At 50.1% G+C, this 18956-nt stretch overlaps 6 protein-coding genes across 6 annotated transcripts; 3 read left to right on the forward strand and 3 right to left on the reverse strand.

Annotated features, from left to right (window-relative positions):
* Positions 1-382: 382 nt before the first annotated feature.
* Positions 383-3083, reverse strand: GUITHDRAFT_140001 (hypothetical protein; the record flags this gene model as incomplete). Its single annotated transcript, XM_005831087.1, has 10 exons — positions 383-474; positions 529-637; positions 872-959; positions 987-1177; positions 1221-1313; positions 1466-1595; positions 1653-2168; positions 2210-2280; positions 2335-2427; positions 2478-3083. 10 exons carry the CDS (start codon positions 3081-3083, stop codon positions 383-385), a joined length of 1989 nt encoding a protein of 662 aa, XP_005831144.1.
* Positions 3084-4142: 1059 nt separating this feature from the next.
* On the forward strand, positions 4143-5499 carry GUITHDRAFT_109947 (hypothetical protein; the record flags this gene model as incomplete). Its single annotated transcript, XM_005831088.1, has 10 exons — positions 4143-4276; positions 4330-4415; positions 4462-4535; positions 4580-4702; positions 4755-4821; positions 4904-4977; positions 5100-5137; positions 5190-5246; positions 5299-5371; positions 5422-5499. The coding sequence occupies 10 exons, from the start codon at positions 4143-4145 to the stop codon at positions 5497-5499; spliced, it is 804 nt and encodes a 267-aa protein (XP_005831145.1).
* Positions 5500-5730: 231 nt separating this feature from the next.
* GUITHDRAFT_109948 (hypothetical protein) lies at positions 5731-6466 on the reverse strand (the record flags this gene model as incomplete). The annotated part of the gene is made up of 6 exons (XM_005831089.1): positions 5731-5781; positions 5826-5982; positions 6024-6099; positions 6174-6276; positions 6325-6397; positions 6444-6466. 6 exons carry the CDS (start codon positions 6464-6466, stop codon positions 5731-5733), a joined length of 483 nt encoding a protein of 160 aa, XP_005831146.1.
* A 7445-nt stretch (positions 6467-13911) lies between these two features.
* Positions 13912-14445, forward strand: GUITHDRAFT_72461 (hypothetical protein; the record flags this gene model as incomplete). Its single annotated transcript, XM_005831090.1, has 1 exon — positions 13912-14445. One exon carries the CDS (start codon positions 13912-13914, stop codon positions 14443-14445), a length of 534 nt encoding a protein of 177 aa, XP_005831147.1.
* Positions 14446-14713: 268 nt separating this feature from the next.
* GUITHDRAFT_153079 (hypothetical protein) lies at positions 14714-15207 on the reverse strand. Its single transcript, XM_005831091.1, has one exon. The coding sequence runs from the start codon at positions 15049-15051 to the stop codon at positions 14776-14778; it is 276 nt and encodes a 91-aa protein (XP_005831148.1). The 5' UTR covers positions 15052-15207; the 3' UTR covers positions 14714-14775.
* Positions 15208-15714: 507 nt separating this feature from the next.
* Positions 15715-16357, forward strand: GUITHDRAFT_39604 (hypothetical protein; the record flags this gene model as incomplete). Its single annotated transcript, XM_005831092.1, has 5 exons — positions 15715-15774; positions 15852-15947; positions 16062-16138; positions 16186-16240; positions 16295-16357. Coding segments are annotated over 5 exons (351 nt in total), but the record flags the coding sequence as incomplete, so codon positions are not given.
* Positions 16358-18956: the final 2599 nt, after the last annotated feature.

Here is an 18956-nt window from a genome sequence, read left to right on the forward strand (position 1 = left end):
CACTCCACGCCTACTTCCCCTCCCCTCCCTCCCCTCCCTCCCCTCTCCCCCGCTCTCTCTCTGTCACGTCCTGCAACCTCTTCTCTCCCTCACCCGAACCATCACCAGCCCTGCTCTTCCTGTCACCTTGTACGGCGGGCGAGCTCCAATGAGCATGACCTCCTCCTCAAACTCCACCTCCTCCCACGTCTGCTTTTCAGGCCTCCTTTCCGAGAACCAGAGGCTGTCCCTCCCGAACTGCGAGAGGAGGATAAGAACTTATCGCCGAGTCCCGCCGGGTGGCCACCTGATTCAGAGCAATCGTGCAGTTTTTCAGCTTCAGCCTGGACCTGAGCTCACCCAAAACTTGGTCAGGATCGAGAGTGTGACAAGACTTGGCACATCACTTGTGTTCATCCCAGACAGGATCCGGCGCCATGTACTCGCAGCAGTTGTGGGTCTCGGGACCGTTGTACTGGCATCCCATGACTTCCACTGCATACCCAACGAGTTAGTGGTGAGAGCCGTTGGGCTAGCAAGGAGGATCACAGTCTTCCATCAAATACTCGAGCTCTCCTGTCATGTCAAGCGGCATGTGAGAGGCATTCAAATTCAAGTCCTCCTCGGAGGGAGAGGGTCCGTAGAGGAAGGTGGAGGCCTGCTCTGAAGTCTCAAGTCCTCGTCGCCTCAACTACACCTCCATCGTTCTCCATGTTTTCCCCTCAACCATCGACTATCATGATGATGATGATGATGATAATAGTGATGTTGATGTTGATGTTGATGTTGGCGGTGATGTTGGTGGTGGTGATGATGATCCAATGTCATCGTCATCATCGTCATAATTGTCATCATCTTCATCTCTATCATCCTCTTCATCATCATTCTTTACCCCGCAAAGTCCGATCCTCGAGCTTTCAATCTGTATCGATCCCGCGTGCAGCAACTGCACCGCAATCTCCACAGAGTGTACCGTCGACCTGGTGACCAAAGTGAAAACTTCTCACCGACTTTTCCCGTCCTGGGACCTCTGCATCGAACAAGTAGCACCATTCCAGATCGAAATGGCCGCTGTGACTGCATGCTTTCCGGCGTGATGCAAGCTGCAACCTGACAAAGACATGCTGCTGTTGGTCTTGGCTCGGATGAGCCGCTGGGCTTGTCGAGAATGCTTCCCGTCTCCGCTAACATCGCAATCCTACCATCGCAGCTCAGACCCGCACGGGCTGAAAGTCTTCTACCTCGAACACAACCTTGGCAGAGTAGTCCGTTTGGACAACTCCACCATGCGCACACCGAAGGTTGCACTGTGCAAACTTCCACGAGCCCCACACCTGAGGTGAAGAACAGCAGGAAGAGGAGGAAAAGAGGGTGGAGACGAGGAGAGGAAGAGAAGAGGAGACAAGGAGCAGAGGAGAAGAATAGAGGAGCGAAAATTAGGGAAAGATTCTTACAATCTTTCAAGCACAAGTCTGACAGCACCCACCTCGAATGTGAAGTACATGAACGCAGGAGCTTCACTGAGCAAAGTCACTCCCCTGATTGAACCCCACGTCTCCTTGCGAAGGTGCCACCTCCCCCACAGTACCGTCAGGCTCTTGTTGTAGCCCCACAACCTGGGAGGTAAGACGTATCAGACTAACAAAAGCATAGCTTGGCACAGCGGAGCTCACTCGTGCGAGCAAGTTCGAGGCACGAAAACCGTATCCTCCTGATTCCACGTCTTCGTGATCTCCGCCTCTTTCATGAACTCCTGATTGTCGTCTTGGAACCTACTCAGCACCGACCCGTAGGGTTCCCTCCGCTGCCACTTGTAGATGCCGAACCCGATGTCGAACTTTGTTCCTGTCTTGCTCTTGTGGATCAAGGCCTTGAACTTGTCACCGTCCAAGTACATGTCTTCCGTCCCGTTCACGATTTTTGTCACACTCGTCGCGTTCGTTGCATTCATCAGCTTCATGTACCTCATCCTCCTCACTTTCTGGAGCCCGTCCAGGACCTGTCGAGCTCCTGTATAGTTTTCCATGAACTCTATCCCCTCCGCATGAAACAACTGCTTCTCTGTCTCATTCGGCACCAACTGCCTGTACCTTCGAGGGGGAGGAACTTTGTGAGGTTGCACAACCCGGTACATCCCCGTTTGCCGTGCCCGATGATCTTGCAGCTGCCCTCTACCATGCCGGGAGCTCCTGGATACCCAAACACAAGGGCAGGAGGAGGCAGACATGACGTGTCGGGCACAGGAGCGCTGAAGATGGTACACTTGATGTTCTCAGCTGAGAAGCTTGCGAAGGGGTAGACCTGATCGCAGGGTCAAGGCAGCACAGGGGCAGGAAGCTGCATAGTTAGATCGACCTCGTCGGGCAGGTCGTAGAAAGGAGTTCCGAGGTACTTCCCATTCAAGAAGATGGATGCAGAATGATTTTCCGGGTCAACCAGGATCCCAACCTGCTCACTCAGTGTAACGTGGAGAGCGCAGGAGAAAGCAATGGCTTCACCCGATCCTGGCATCCAAAGCTAGCATCCTGCGCCCATCGTTCTTGCCTCCTGTAAGGATCTGAGATCCACCCATAGCTCTCCATCTCGCTATCATGCAAGGCCCAAGTGTGGTTCTGTCTACTGTCCTCCCACCACAGACCGTCGAAGGTATCGACATGTTTGCTGACCAGCCCGACAGCATTGGATCCCTCCTCTAGAATTTCGCCTTTCTTGATGTGCTCCTGTTCAAACGACACCTCGAAGTAGCTGCGGCGAGGAGGGAGCGGATTGTCTGTGCGAACGCTCCAGGCAGTTTCTGGTGCCCCGTCATACATGTAGAAGTTTGGAATTTCTCCGTGAAAAGCAGATTTCCCTTCATCTTGTATCACTAACTGGTCAGATTTGTACCTCTGAGACCATCGAAGCGTCTCCTGCATCTCCTCTGTAACTCTACCAAGACCCTTCCCTCCTCTGAGGTTCAGAGACCTATGCTGTGATAGCCGGTATTGCTCAGAGCCGGCGAGCTTCATCAGCCGTGGGACCATGGATCCTTGCGGCCTGCATAGATCGCTCCCATCGGACAGCATGGATGTCACCCCCATCTCTATCAGGAGCCGCAGAGCCATGTGCGCTGCCGTCCACCTTTCCCTTGCGCCCATTCCCCGACAAAATGTTCCCTCATCCCCCCTCATCCCCGAAATGATTGAGGAGGGATGAGGGCAATCTCTGCCAAAATATACCATTCTACCAGGTAGGTAGGGGTCATGACCACCCACCCGTGTTTGACACAGAACAACAGGGTAAGTGGTAGGGTCAGTATGCCCTACCAACATTTGGAGATGACAATCAATTCCAATGACCTCGAGTTCACTTTTTACCCCTGCAAGTTCAAGATCACCCTGCACATTTCAAAGTACCCCTTATTATCTAAGAATATCCATCGAAAAAAGGGGGTACTCAAGTCTATCCGCTCCGTCGGACCCGTACCCTTTGTTGAATCACCCAAGGCTTTTGTACCCCTACCCTCCTCCCCCCCTGACGTTGTGCAGGGTCCTGCCGTGACCTGGCATCATGGCGAGAGCGTGCCAAAGAACTGAGGGGCGCGGATCATGGTGTGGGATGCGACGATCAGCGAAAATGTCCGTGGGCGAGGAGAAGACTGATAGAGGAGAGGGAGGAAGAAGAGAAGGACGAGTATCAAGGTTCGAAGAACATCGAAATTGAGGTCACGAGAGCCAGAGGCAATTTTCGTCTAGGCAGTAGAAATAGGTGTAGTGGCGAGAATGTAGGGAGAAACAATATACAAGCAAGCTGTTCTGATCAAATTACATGATGATGTAAGAGGGATGTACGATGGTCACAGGAACGGGGTAATCATGAGTTGAGTCAAGCGGGGTATAAGGAAATCAAGTGTGAAACTGAGGAGAGTGAGATCTAGAGCGAAGAAAAAAAGCAGAAGATTGTCGAAGGATGTGAAAATTGCCCAACCATTTGACTCAGCGAGCTGCATTGCATGAGATAGACATTGTGCGGCATCGAGCTAACCTGCATTCTTGATTAGGTTGCACAGGGGCAGGAAGTTGGACACAGTACCGTTGTGCGCTTCAACGGCCCCTTGCATGAGGAGAAAGCACCATTAGCTCACTGCGGATACAGAAGCATCTCTTCCAACTAGCAACTCAAAGATGGCCTGCTTTGACGGGCAGCGCGCACGGGCCGTGGCGGCCATGATGCTTCTTTCCTTCGGGTTGGCAAGTGCCAACCGGTTCCAAGAGGCATGGGTGATGAACTGCGATCATACATTCCCTGATGGAACAAGGTGTTCCTGTTACTCTCCGCTTGGCACCTCGCTCTGCTGATCTGATCACTCAGTTACGACCTCTCGCCTCTCACTCGCACAGCGGGAAGGCCAGATTATGTCGGAAAGGACAAGATGGGCAACCTTTACTACATAAACGGTGCGACGGCATGCGACATCCCACTTGGTACTGAAACATGTTTCAGTGTGTTCTAATGTACAGGAGATTCCAAAGGAGTGCAGGATATTGCAGAAGGACATCCGGGCTCCCGTCTATCAAGTGATACTGCTACCCTCTTTCTAACGAATCTAACAGGATTACAGGTTCGAAATGATAGTTTTTGCCATTGGCTTGGCATGGAAAATAGCCATAGCTGGGAATACATTGAGAAGGGAAGTCCTTACGTTGGGGTCCAGTTGACATATAGCAATGGAGAGTATTGTCAGGTTGTTGTTTCTGATGGCCTTGTTACGTGGTTGTTTTGATTGATTGCCACAGGAAGGGATGAATAGACGAGTAAAGCTCCAAATGTATTGTGATCATCTGGGGAGATTGGGTTCAGTTGGTAAGTGTTTTCTCCTTCCGGAATTTCTCTTGCTGTTTGCAGCGCAACTCCCTTGAATTGCGGTGATATGGTTGTTCTCCAGGTGATTACTACGTGACTGTCGAGTCACCATGCACGTATGTTGTCACCTTTCCAACTCCCTATGGCTGTCCCAAGGTAAGAGATTTCTCTTCATTAGCTCTTCTCTCCCTTCTACCTCAATGGCAAATCGCCTTTCGCTTTTGTCCATTTCACACTTCAATTTCCTTGACTCGACCCATTGACAAACATGTTAACAGCCTGCAACGATGAGCAAAGGAACAGTTTTCATTATCTTGTGCGATTCAGTGCTCTACAACCTTAAGATTTTCTCACTCGCCTGCAAACAGATTCTTTACAGCACTTGGTGCATACCTTGGAGGAGGGCTACTGATTAATGTTACCAAGTGAGATGTCAAATGCTCTGTATTGCATGCAGGATCTTATTCTGATCTCTAGGTACCACATGCCTCTGAGCATTAACTCGCTACCACACATCGAGTTTTGGAGAAATCTTCCTGAACTAATCAAGGTCAATGGAGGTTCGAGGTGGGTCTTTTGGACTTGTAATGGTGGAGACAGGATGGCTTGTTGTTCGCCTATGACGCGATCATGGTGAAGTTGGGTTACAGAGAGCCGAGAGAGGCTGGGGGAAGGTGATTCAATTCCTGAACGCCTTCATACGTTTTGACTAGCATGCTGCAGTTTTGAATGGTCAGGTTTATAACACGAGGGAACAAGACAGAGCTCGCTAACACATCCGAAAAACGATCTAAGAAAATTCAAGGAGACAATAAAACATATGGAAACTGACAAGTGCTATAGATTGTAACTTAACATTTTCATGTTACCCTCGATCACCTTCGAATGGTATTTGCTATCAAAACAGGGCTACTTGAAAGGGAAATCATCGCTCGTAGTTTGTGAACTTTCGAAAATCGTCTTCGACGCAAAATCAATTCTTGCCAAATGTCTATCAAGCTCACCTTCGCATCGTGAAGTCTTCCCTTACCAAGACCAGGACATCTGCTCTCCGAATTCTTGTCAAAATTTGTGACAGACTGAAACGAAAACACGAACTCTTGTCCTGCCTCCTCCCAAGCTTCTTGATCTACAACGTTCTCTATCCAGAATGGCCACGTCCTGTTTCCCGTCATGACACACGAGAAATACACAATCGTCACCTGCATTGCAGCGGGCGAGACTCGTAAAGCATGCAAACAGCTTTTCCAGGCATCTTCCTAGCTACATGCTTCAGGACTACCATGGTGAGAAAGGATACACGACTTTCTGTCTAGAAAGATGCAGTCCCAGCCATGCTTCTTCGTCTTGACCTCTTGCAGCTGCAACAAGGACCATGAGAAGCGAGATTGGAAAACAAGAGCCTTCCTCCCAGCTCCCCGATCTTCCTTTCCTAGCGTAACTCTGAAGAAACTCCTGTACAACTATCAAGAAGCAAGCATAATCGCTCCTGCCACTCAGCACCTTCACGTTGATGTTTAACTTGTTCGCCATTGACTCTGCTTCCTCCTCAGAGAACACAACGCTTCCCTTCTTCCTGCATGACAATAAACCCCCTCGAACCCCCTCTCTTGCCAACAGACCCTGAGCAGCAGTTCCCGCACATGGTACAATGGAATCTAAGGCCCTCCTTGTACCACATTTCTTGGTACACCCCACCATCGTTACTATCTTGTGGAAGACTCCCTGCAGACATTCTCCCTGACGTCCCAGCGCAGAAGCTTCGCTTCTTGAACCCTCGCGTCTGTGATAATCGCGCCCTTGCATCGGTACCTTGCCTACATATGGACCAGAACTTGAAGGATTCGTAGTGCATAGAAGGCGCATTGCTATTCATGACTGCTCTCAATTGGAAAGCAGGACAGGAGGTTACCAACAGGGCTGAAAAGGTAGATTGTCAGCTCCCAAGGCTCGCTACCTTGGCCCCAACTTCCATGTCTGCTCATTAACTACTTGCTCCTGCCCCCTCACTGCTCCTTCCTCTCCATGTGCCTCAAAGTCTCTTCTTCATCTCCTCCTCCTCCTCCTCCTCCTCCTCCTCCTCCTCATCCCTTACCTCCGGCAAGCATCGCGAGCGGCCTCATTGAAAGGAGTAACCACAGCAGCTGGCAGACCTGGACGGCGGTAGGGCCAGTTCTGGGGCCAGTTGGCGCCATGGAGGGCAAGGAATCGCGAGGTGTTTGGTTGGGTATGCGGGCGACGAGGAAGCAGGGATGGAGAGAGGGCAGGCAGAGATGCTGATGCTGATGCTGCTGCCCTGATCCTCTTCAAGACAGACCTCGCTCTTGTCCTCGAGGGCAGGGGGCGTGCAAGTTTGTTGAACTGACTGAATGATTGTCGGGGAGAACTTGAGCTACGGTTAAGGTACATTGCTGCGAACCTTCCTGTGCATGTTTGCATACTGGAGTATCTGGCTTTCGTGATTACTGTCGTTTTCTTTTGCTGTCCTGCGTTTTCTTGTCAGTTCGTGCATTTTTCATCCTAACTCCTTGTTTTGCAGACATAGAATCGTTACAAAGGCATGCATCTGATTGAGTCCTCTGAAGTTTCTGGCGTGTTGATGCTCATAGCGATCGAGTATACGAACTGAGCTCGATGAAGTCGGACGCACTGAAACAGCAGGTTTCAACAGCTCTTGAAAGAATTGTTCACAACGATCCCGATCTCGTGTTCGTGGATTTCTGCCATGACCCTGATGAAACGGAACATGATGGGTTGCAGGACGAGGACGTGCTGAAGCTGTTGCCTCCCATCGCCAAGAACACATACCTGAGAGTGATATTGCTGTCAGGAAATTCACTCCTCACAGATGGGATTGTCAAAGAAATTGAAAAAGCCCTGAAAGAGAACAATACCCTCGAGAACATCGACCTGGAGTTCACAGGCGTGTCGATGTCAGCCCGAGAAAGAGTGTATTCTATTTTCTTCCAGAGAAACCTCCACGGATTACCTGCAAACTATGTCTCAAGTTTCCTTGGACCTCACCCAATTCACCATCTGAAGTTGTCTAACAGTCATCTGAAGAATTCGCATCTGCAGGCAGTTTGTGCATTTGTAGGAAGACAGAAATATCATGTCAAGTTGGACTTGTCGGGGAATCGGCAAGTAGACGACGAAGGTATCAAGCACCTGGACGAAGTGATCAGAGTCCGCAAGAAAGTCACACAGATCAACCTCAAGGGGACGAGCGTGAGCACGGAGACACAACGACACGTTCAGGAAATTGTGCAGGAAGTGCTGTGGAATATGCAAATGCACGTCATTGAGAGCAATGACCCAAGGGTAAAATCTGTAGCGTTTCCTCCGATAGAAATCGGATTTGACAAGGTGAATCGACTTTGCCAAGGGCTCAGCAACAATACGTCGCTGACAAGCCTGGACATGCGGCAATCCAAAATCAATGAATATGACCTTGAGCAGATCCTTACTACCATAGAAAGATGCAATCCAAAGGTAGTAGAAGTTATGATGAATGTGTCGAAGGCTTCCAATCATTTTCAAGAAAGCTACAAACAGCAGATCATCACGTTGACGACAAGGGCTTTGAAGCGAAAGAGCGATGTTCTGACAAAGCTTGACATGTCCTTCGTGAATCTGAGTGACCATGATGTTGTCAATCTTGCCATTTTTGTCAGAAAGCACTCGAGAGTGAAGCTTTGGAACTTATCCAACAATCCTCAAGTCAGTGATATATGCTCAGATGCCCTTATAAAAGCATGTGACTTGCCCAGTCAACTAGATTCCATCCTTGTGGAAAAAACCAGCATTTCGAACGAGGTCAAGAAAAAGTTGAAAGAATGCATTCGAAGACAAAAGGTTGATGACTTGCGAGGATTTTTGAAGGAAGCAAAATTTGACGAAGAACAAATCAAAACTATTACAAATCAGAATGTAAATGGAGTTCAAATCCAAAGGTCTCAAAGTAAACAATCTCCCATGGCTGTTCTGAAATCATTTTGTACTATGAATGCTTCCTATATGAGTGTATCGGAGCTCATGAACACTTTATCGTCAAACTTGCATCAAGCAGACATGGCCTTGTTCAAGATAGAAATTTTCTTTTCTACAGACAGCTCTATTTTTCCGCACGAACGAGCCAACATACGAAGACAAGTCTTGCTTCATAATATTACCGCAACACTGCTTGATTTTGAGAGGCGAAGGCAAAGTTGGGTTGATTTTACTGACCTGGGAATAGATGACGAAGGGTTTAAACTTATTGTCGAGCAATTTCATGCATTAACATCGCAGATACACGTGACCTTAGATTTCTCTAATAATCCGTCATTGGGAACAACGTCTGAATACCAATTGTTGCGCCTTATCAATAACTCCGCCAGTATTGTGAATGTCAGACTGCAGAAGACTTCTTTCAGTCAAGACGTCCTGAACAGAATGCAGCACACCTTCAGGGAAAGATCTCAGAAGTCGTTGGACAGGTTTCTTGACGATCATTTCGATGATAGTCAACCAGTCTCAATCAACTTTCTAGCCGGTCAGCACCTCAAGAGCGCGGACATTGTCAAACTCAGCAAAGTTTTGACGTCATGTCAAGTTTTGGATCTGGATTTGAGCGACGCACCTGAGCTTGACGACAATGCTGCACGGGTGCTAGAGAGTTCAATTGACAAGTCCCTTGTCTTGAGTCAAATCAATCTCTCAAGGACCACCGTTTCTTCGAAATTATGTTCAGCAATCAAGCTGAGAATAGACAAAAAGTTCATTCAAGACCATTGCGAGTCACATCATTCATTCTTTCTCAACACGAAGGAAATGGACCTCAGAGATAGAAATTTGAATGATGATGATTTCATGAAAATAGTTGAGTCTCTGCCTCAGAAACCGACCCTCGCATTTATAAACCTCATGGAAAACATGCAAATTACTGATCAAAGTGTAAAACATGTTGAGAATTTCATCAAGAACAACTTTCGCAAAAGTCCTCTTTCGGTGAATTTCGAAGATACAGGAGTTTCAAATCCTGAAAACGCTAAGTTCAACAATGTTGCTGGTGCTGGAATGATCGAAATGTTGCAAAAAGCAGATCTTGGTAACAGCTTTGAAGATGCAATGTTCGGACTGGATCAAATACAAACGATGATGAAAAACTTGAATCGTGGCATCGAAAATCACATCAGAAACCTTTCTACTGCACTACCAACAAGTCTTCATAAGATGTCTGACCAATTCAGCAAAGATGATTTCTCGACATCGTTCCAGATGCCGCAGGGCATGAATGAGAAAATTTTGAAGCCCAAGAAACGTGAAAGAAGATCTGGACAGGTTGGAATGAGATTGAAATTCGATCATCCCGCCATGTTGAGCTCTGACGCGCTGACTACGACTCTTGGATGTCCACGAGGGATGTTAGAGACCATCACAGTGAGTGACCAGATTGTGGATATTCTCATCTCCACGCAACACGGACTTGAGCAGGATCTCAGCGTGGATGGATTGACGCAGCAACTATTTTCGATGTGCGATGACTCGCGCAGTGAGTTGTGCATCCGGTACAACCGAGGGAAGGAAATCCTCTGCATCTATCCGTGGGCTGTCAATTCCAGACAACGTCATCTTGACGACGACGACGAGGAGGAGGAGGCTGAGGAGATCGATTTCACCGGTGATCATCATGACATCTGCAATAGCAAGTCTCCATTCTTTCAGAAGATCTTTGAGTATCTTCGAAACACAGAAGAAAAGTTGAACTCGACGAGATTGCAAAGCCAAGTGGTCCAATCCATGTATTTGTCTCGAGTTCGTTCAATCTTTCATGACTTGCTTGAGAGTCTTTCAAGGGTGAAGTCGCTGACTCTAGACGACTCATCGTCAAGACATGGAGGCGAAGAACAGTCGCTGGTAAAGTTTCTCAAGGAATTTTCATCTTCCATCAAGAAGCAAAAGGACCCGTTTGTTCGGAATAATCTAAACAAAATGTGGAAAACCGTCAGAGATAGATTTGAAGCTTTTGCAAGATACCAAAAGAAGGATGCACGCTCGGTGGACACGACAGAAATCATCTCGATCTTTCAGCAAGCGTTGAAACGGACAAAAAGCTTAGATGAAGAGTTGGAATCTTATCTCCGCTCTCAAAGAGCCGAATTGCAAGAAACTTTAAAGAAGAAACAAGCTATTGAGCGTCTAAATTCAGAGCAGAAGATGAATCTCCAGGTTAGGAAGAGGCAAATTGCAACTGAGCTCGAATCTCTTGAGCGTGAACAGGAGAAACTTGTGAAGAGCATTGTTGACCAGATAGAAAAACTTGGACAGAACACTAGGAAACGAATAAGCTTGAAGCATGAAAAAGGAAGGATCGAAGATGAGGAAGGGGGTCAGCGAGAAGTGTCGGAAATCATAGAGAGCGCTATCAACAAAGAAAAGGCTCACATCGCATACATAGAAGATCTCAACACAAGTCGGATGATCAACAGTGACGTGCAAAATGTTTTGCAGAGAAGTATCGGCGACTCAAGATCAGTCGTTTCTGAAGATCTTGACAGCTACAACTCTGCAATCTCTGACTTTGTACTCAATGAGATCCATGGGTTGTTGGTTCCTTTCCTGTGTGTGTCGCTGCTCGAGCAGTCGAGGAAAGCTCAATCAATCCACGTCGATCTTGAAGAGATTGAGAGGATGCGGTCGAAAGCAGATCACTACCAGAAGCTTGGAAAGCTGCACAAGCTCAGCAACGTGCAGTCTGCATGGGAGGGCAGTGAGAGTGAAACGAGAAGATACTTTCGGAATTTCAGACTTGTGCTCGGCATGGACATAGAGGATATCAAGAGTGTCGAGAACTTCAAGAGTGCTCTGGTAGAAGAACTCACCGAGGCCCTCGGGGTAGATAAGAAGCAGGTGGAAATCCTCGCTGTTTCACCTGGGAGTGTTGTCGTGGACCTGAGAATCCACCAAAACCTTGCAGGTCATTCCCAGTCGTTGGATGAGTTGTCACGGCATGTCATCTCACTGAAACAGACTGATTTTCGTTCTCTGCGCACTGGGAAGCTGACTGCTCTTGTGACCGACTTTCAGGAAAACGACGTGCTGTATTACAACGGGGCCTCCATCGAAACTCAACAAAGGGAGCTTTCGAGCCTGACGCAGTCGCATAATTACGTCTTAAATGACCTGGTAGAGATCTGGCAGCAAATTGCAAAGAGTTTCTACTCTGTGCTCATTTGTCGCAACACTGAAGACGAAATCCTCCTTCAGTTTGACAGATCCAAACGAACGTTTGTGTGCATTTTAGGAATCCAGGCATTGCAGAAAAGTGTCTCTTGGGACGAGTTTGCTGAGTCTTTCAATGACGACAACAACAATCCCTTACCCAAATATCTGACAACCATTGAGGCCTCGCAGATGGTCAAGTGCGCGCTCAACGATCAGTTCCAACGAGAATTCCAGAAAGCTCAGGACGAACATGCTGCGATGCAGGACTGTAATCGGTTCCTCCGAGAAGAAGAGAGCGCGATACAACAGAGAATCTCTACGCTAAGACGGACAATGTCAGAAAGCCAGGAATCTTTAGTGAGTTTGACACATCGAGAGACAGCTCTGCAGAACACTTTGTCGCAAAAAGAGACAGATGCGAGCTTGAGCAAGATTGCGCTGCAGGAATATGGGAAACAGCTGAGTGATGTCAAGAAGAATCGAATCCGAACAATCATACAAAACAGGGATGATAGCATGGCCTCTCAACGTGTTTTGGAAAACTATGTAAAGAAATTAGACAGATTGTTCATGTTGCATTCTTTCGGTTTTTGGAAATCATGCAGCTTGCCAAGGCGATGCGAGAAGTTGAACAAAGAAATCTATTCGACAAACCAGAAGATTATTGAGGCAGAGAAGAGCTTGAAGTTTGTTGTGAAGCAAATAGATGGCGAGGAAAGCCGTCTTGTAGGCATCCTTTCAAAAATCACTCAGATGAAAAGTCAGACAGAGCGGAAAAGAATCGTATTGCTGGCGTACCAACACCTGAGCAGCTTCAGTGATGGAAGCCGCAGACAGCTCAAGAACAGTCGGAGCGATTTCCTCGTGAAGAAGAATGACGTGGAGTTCCTGACGAATTTGCATCTTGTGACGAATCTACCTTACCAGGACCTAACTTCAGACAAGCTCTTGCAAGACAAGGTACAAGTTAGCCTCTCAAGCTTCTTGGAGCAGAAACTCAAGGAGAAAAAGTTCCTTAGACAACAATCGATAAGGCAGAGCTCGTCAGGGATGGCGGAATTTCATGTCGTCCTGTACCATTCTTCCGATCAGCTTGCAAACGAGCTGGCAGAGTCGTTTCTTACTTGGAGTCTGGTGAGGGTGAGAAGGATCCCGTCCAGGTCAGTCGAGGAAAAGTTCCGGGAAGACTTCATCAAGGTAACGTCAGCCACGACTAGCCACAAGATAGGTGAGGGACAGTTGGGCGAGGTGCTGGAAGCAGAGTACTTGGGGCGGAAAGTTGCCGTCAAGTTCATTCGCTTCTCAGGGATGTCAAGCTATGTAGCAAAGATCCGGTTTGAGCCGATGACAGGCGAGATCCAGTCCAACGTGTCGCTCCTGTGCTCGCTACGTCATCCCAATGTGCTCAGGTACGAAGGGATGTACTGGGAGCAGAAGGGGAGGGGAGTCCCTGACTTCGCCATCGTGATGGAGCACGCTAGCAGCACACTGTTCGACGTCATTGCAAGGAACTCAGCGCTGCATCACAAGAGTTTGATCGTTCCAGAGCTCGAGCTGGAGGAGGTGTTCAGGGCGATGGACCCTTCCTCCTCAGGGCGAGTGACGCAGAGCATGTTCGTGAGAGCTCTCGAGCAAAACGAGTGGATCGTGAGGAAGCTGAATTTGTCCGTCGGAGTGCTGCAAGACGACTGCCTGCGATACATCTGGAACTACGGCATCGAGCTGGGGAGCTTGCAGGAGCCCCCCAAGAAGTACCACCATCCCTTCGGAAGGATCGATCGGGATGCTAAGGGATACATCACCCTCGAGGATCTGCTGAGCTTCTACGGTCGCCGGGAGCTCGTCAGCGACAGGATCGCATGGCCGCAGCGGTTACAGGTCGCCATGGCCGTGGCCAGCGGGATGGAGTACCTGCATGACAGGGGAATCTTTCACGGTCTCCTCAACAGCAAGAACGTGGCTATCATATTCGATGAGGGCAAGAATCCCTCCGGCACCTGGAACCTCTGCAGGGTGGCCGTGACAGACTACGGCCTCCCTTTCCTGAGGAGGAACTTCGAGCTAATGCCGGATGTACAGGCGCGCCATGCAGCGTGGCTGCCGCCAGAGGTTTTGCTGGGTGACGAGGCGAAGATGGAAGGAGACTCGTGGAGCTACGGCATCATCCTTTGGGAGCTCCTAACGGGTTTCGTGCCATGGCCCGGCAAGGCAAGGGACGACTTGACGGCGCTGGCAAGGAAAGGGCAGCTGATCCTTCCCTTGTCTCTTCAGGACAACTATGAGCAGCCTCCTGGGTACTGTGAGGTGATGAATGACTGCATGCGGCGAGAGACGCAGGATCGTCCGAGCATGCGAAGGGTTCTCGAGAGATTCAGGGACTTGTCGAGGAGTTGGGGAGGAGACTATCTTCCTGGTTAATAAGAAAGCTTAAAGATCGTGTCGGGGAAAACGTGGACCCCTTGGCAAAAACGGGAAGGTGTAACATAGGCATTAGGTGCTTCTAGGCGAGAGTGGTCTTGATGGAATTCTGCGAAGGGAGTCAGCGAGCAACAGGGCATGGAGAAACAGACGTACAGAGTTTCTGCTCTGATGCTTGTTAAGAAGCTCTTCACCTGCCCTCAGGTCAGGCTGCAGCTCCTCGAACAAATACGACCCCTTCCCCTCCTCACCGTATTTCAGAGCAGCATCCATATCCTTGTGCTTGGTGATCAACGTTCCGCCTTGATCTGCTAGAACAGCAACCAGTAGTCAAGTTTTAGCCAGCCAGCCTCTCGTTCCCTCACCAACGTACGTCTGCTTCCAGCCGTCTGTCTGAGGCACGCGAGAGACATCCAACCCTCGTCGAGAGGATCCCCACAGATCACTGGAACTGGAGGTTGGCTTGGATTCTATTCCCTTCACTGTGAACTTGCGGGTAGAAGACGGAGCGCAGCAGCACGTGAACGCTCGCATCGCCTGCATCCCTCCGCCGGTCTCTTCCTTGTCCTCTGACTTGGTTGCAGCACCCTCCAACGAGTTTCCCATAGCGGCTGTTGGGGGATGCTGCGGGGACAATTGTCAGAATCTTTTCGCCAACTCCCGTACCAAAGTCATGTGTACAAATTCAACCATATTAGGGTAGAAGTTGCCCCGCGTCAATCATCGAATCAAATCGATGCTGTCTAAACTCCTCACACTGATACGTAATGGTCCTCTCTCCCACTTCATCTTGTCTCTTCTCTCACAGCATCAGTGGCATGCTCATCGCCGCTCTGCGGCAGTTCCGATCCGTTTCCTTGCCATTCTCCCATCAACTCGGCAGCTACTACCATCCTCCATACACATCCGGGTCCGATCCCCGGACATGTGGGTGGGGTCCCCCGTCAATCAAAAAGCACCGTGGTGGGGTAGGGGGTCACCGGGTTGACCCACCCAACCCTTATATTAAATCAACTTATTCTTTGCTATTGGGGGGTAGGATGAACCAATCTTTGTAGGAAGTGACCTCAGGAGGGTGGGGTCCTCCCTCCGATTGGAGGGGTAGTAGTCCGATCGAGACATGGAAAGGCTTTGAGGAATCACTACTTGCTGGGGGGCCAGGCATTGCTAGTATCCGGCGGGACTCGGCCCGGGCCGGAGTCCCGGAGTCGGGCCCGGGATCCGGGGCAATCGCAGATTTCACTGACGAGGTGGGGGAGAATCATGGAGGCGGGAAGAGCGGAGGATCCGCTGGTGCAGCATGTCATCCTGAGGAAGGACTTGACCAAGGTGAGCAATGCCTTGTTGTGCGCCTGTTGTCCTCACCCTCCATGCTCGCTGCTCACGCCGTCCTCCATGCTCTGCAGAAACCTCTCTCTTGGCCCGCTGGAAGCATGATCGCGCAGGCTTGCCATGTAGTCTCTAAGACCCTCTGGGAGATGAAGGACCACGCCAATGTTCAGGTATACCTGCATCGACGACATGGCACATGCGCTGTGTCGTCAGAACAGCTGACCCGTTCCATCTTGATCCTCACAGAAGTACATGATGGATGTGGACAACATGCACAAGGTGAGCATCATACAGAGAGTTACATGTGCTCACGGGGCGCCAAGGTGACTCTGTCGGTTGAAAGTGAGGAGGAGCTTCTAGGGTGTGTATGCCGTCAAGCCAAGCTCCATACCTCTGACCTGCACACAGAGTCAGCAAAACCCTCCAAGACAATGGGATCGAGCATCGCGTTTGGAAGGAACAAGTAAGTCAGCTCCGACGGTCGAAGGGGTCTGTGCGACTCTGAGATGCTGGTTAGCCCGAGGGAATCCTCACTGCCATTGCCACCATCCCCTACCCCAAGTCTGTCACGGTGAACTTCACTGACCGTCCCTTCCTCCTTGACCCCCGGGCAGGCGCCGCTCCTCCGACACCTGAAGCTCTTTCGATGAAATGCATGCGTCTCATGGAGTGTAGAGGGATGAAAGTGCAGGAGAAGGACGACAGAATCGCTTTCTTTGTGACCGTAGGCCGAGGGATGCGGCATTTTGCTGTGGAGGAGATAAAGAAGAAACTTGGCCGATTCCAAGTCAGAGTGGTCCTTGAAGATTGCTGGATACTTCAGAGCTCTTACATACTCGTAGCTGAAGGAGATGGAAGGGAAACTAGCTTTCGACCTCTTGTGGGACAACCAGACTTCACGCATAGGTAGATGCAATGACTGCTATGAGCCCTGTCCTGACACCGGCTCCCGTTGCAGACCTACATCGGTCGCTCCTGAGCATGAGGACGGTTGAGAGAGTTGGTCTCATGCTCCTTGCTACATGTGAAGACGCCTTCCTCGCATCCATCGCGTGCTGTACTGGTGTTGGGCATGAGAGAAGTCGGAAGAAAAGAAGAGTAGACGCTGCTTGCGACCCCTCAGATGCTGATGGAAACAAGACAACGCGCAGTGGATCGAGCGAGAGCGAGCGAGCAGCTGTGGAGAGTGAAAATCAAGTTCTTGCTGACCTGATTCGACTATGCAACCTCCCCGATGCCGTCTCCAGGTACTGATGGATGGACTTCAGGCGGTAAGAGAGCAGATTCTCATGGGCAGGGTGCAGGTGGAATCAACTGAAACACGAAGTCAAGGCGCAACAAGAAACGGTCCCAGAGATTTCAGAGTGTCGCATTTCCTGCAAGGTAGAGACAGCAGGCCTGCATTTGGCCGTTGAACGCTTGTTACAGACGCGAGGGAGATATCGAGGTGTGAATGCGAGGAAGGTGGGGAAGTAGAAAAATATTTCGTTCTGCCCAGCTGTGTTGACGTTTCTCAGGTTGCGGAAGTCTTGGGTTCGGTCATACAGCGCGAACATCCTAGGGAGATCAAGATGGTTGGATGGACTGATGACAAGATGCAAGAAGGAGTTCAGAGCAATGCCTTGGATATTCTTTTTCACGTCAACGACGAGGGTATTTTCGTGGGCCTCCTCCTCACTGCAAGTACTGCACCGTCGTCGCTGATGCGAATCCCTTGTGACTTTCGATCCCAGAACCCCTAGCAGCAAGAGCCTACCATGACAGCCAGCAGGGGCAGAGGAAGCGAGAGCAGGAGGACGAACAGGATCTGTGTCATGATGACGACGAGGAGCAGAAACGTCCCCACGTTCAGCCGTCCTCGCCCTTCCCGTCGAAGTTCTCAGGCCTGCGGTCCACAGTGGCGGCAGCCATGTGCGACATGGCAGGCCTGGCAGCCGGGGACATCGTCTTGGATCCGGCATGCGGAAGAGGATCGGTGAGGAGCCGCTGCCATGGTCCCGCTGACGCTGCTCAAAAAGATCCTTCTTGAGGGCCTCATGAACCATCCAGGCGCTGATTTCGTGGGGCTAGATTCTGAGTGAGCACAACAGAAATCCTTCAACCTCCATGCAGCGTTCATATCACAGAGCTCCTCTCGCTCCTCCTTTCTTAGACACTCTCCTGACTCGTCTTGATCTCCCTTGGCTTCCTTCCTCTTTATCTTCACCCCTTTGCTACAACGTACATCTTCCTTCCCTTTAGTGCCACAAGCCGAATGCCATATCTGTTTCTCTCTCCTCCTCCTCCCTTCATCGTCCCTCGACAATGTGTATGGGTTCATGTCCTCACGACTCCCTTTTTAGCATCCGAGCTCTCCGAACAACATCCGATCTCGTTTCAAGCATCGGTGACTTCCATCTATTCACATTCTTTTGTTCGGGTCAACTCACAGCATCAAAGGCATCTCATCAGCGCAAGTTCGACTCATTCGTGGAGACTTCCGCTCGATGCCTTTCCGCAGCAACACCTTCACCAAGGTGACAGGAAGCCTGTTCCACTGTCTGCAAGTTGAATGATACTGGGGAGTCTCAAACCCGTCGGGACTATGGCGGGAAAGGCTTGTCATTTACCCATGTGCCTCTAAAGATGATTGACAGCAGTGTTCACAAAAGTGCTCATCAATGTTCTAACGCGTGCGAGACAGATCATAGTCGACCTTCCCTTCGGCTGTCAACACAAAATTCCCTCAGTCCAGGTTTCAGTCCCTCGCATGAAGACCTCCAGTCTTGACCCCCCGGACCCCCTCCGGCAGGTGGAGCAAGGGGTCCCAGAGCGATCTGACGCCGAGGCCATGGTCGACGAGCTGCTGCGGGAGAGCAGCAGAGTCTTGACGGGAGGAGGCCTCCTATGCTGCCTGACTGGTGACCCTCCCTCCCCTCTCCTTCCTCCCTTCCCTTCATGAGTAATCTTGTTTACTTCTATCCTGCTCCTTATTACCCGTTGACATTCCCCCTCCCCCCTCCTCTCCTCCTTCTCTTTTCTTCTTGTGGCATCTTGTTCTGAAGCCTCATGTCCAGTGCATGGGGCTCTGTTTGAGCAGCAGGTCAAAGATCGACCAGGTGGACCTTGCGGGAGAAGGTAATCCTCGTACCTTCACCCCCTTTCTTCGTCTCCCCTCCTCCTCCTCCTCGCCCCCCCCC

This window comes from Guillardia theta, assembly GCF_000315625.1.
Source record: "Guillardia theta CCMP2712 unplaced genomic scaffold GUITHscaffold_42, whole genome shotgun sequence".
Lineage (NCBI taxonomy): Eukaryota > Cryptophyceae > Pyrenomonadales > Geminigeraceae > Guillardia > Guillardia theta.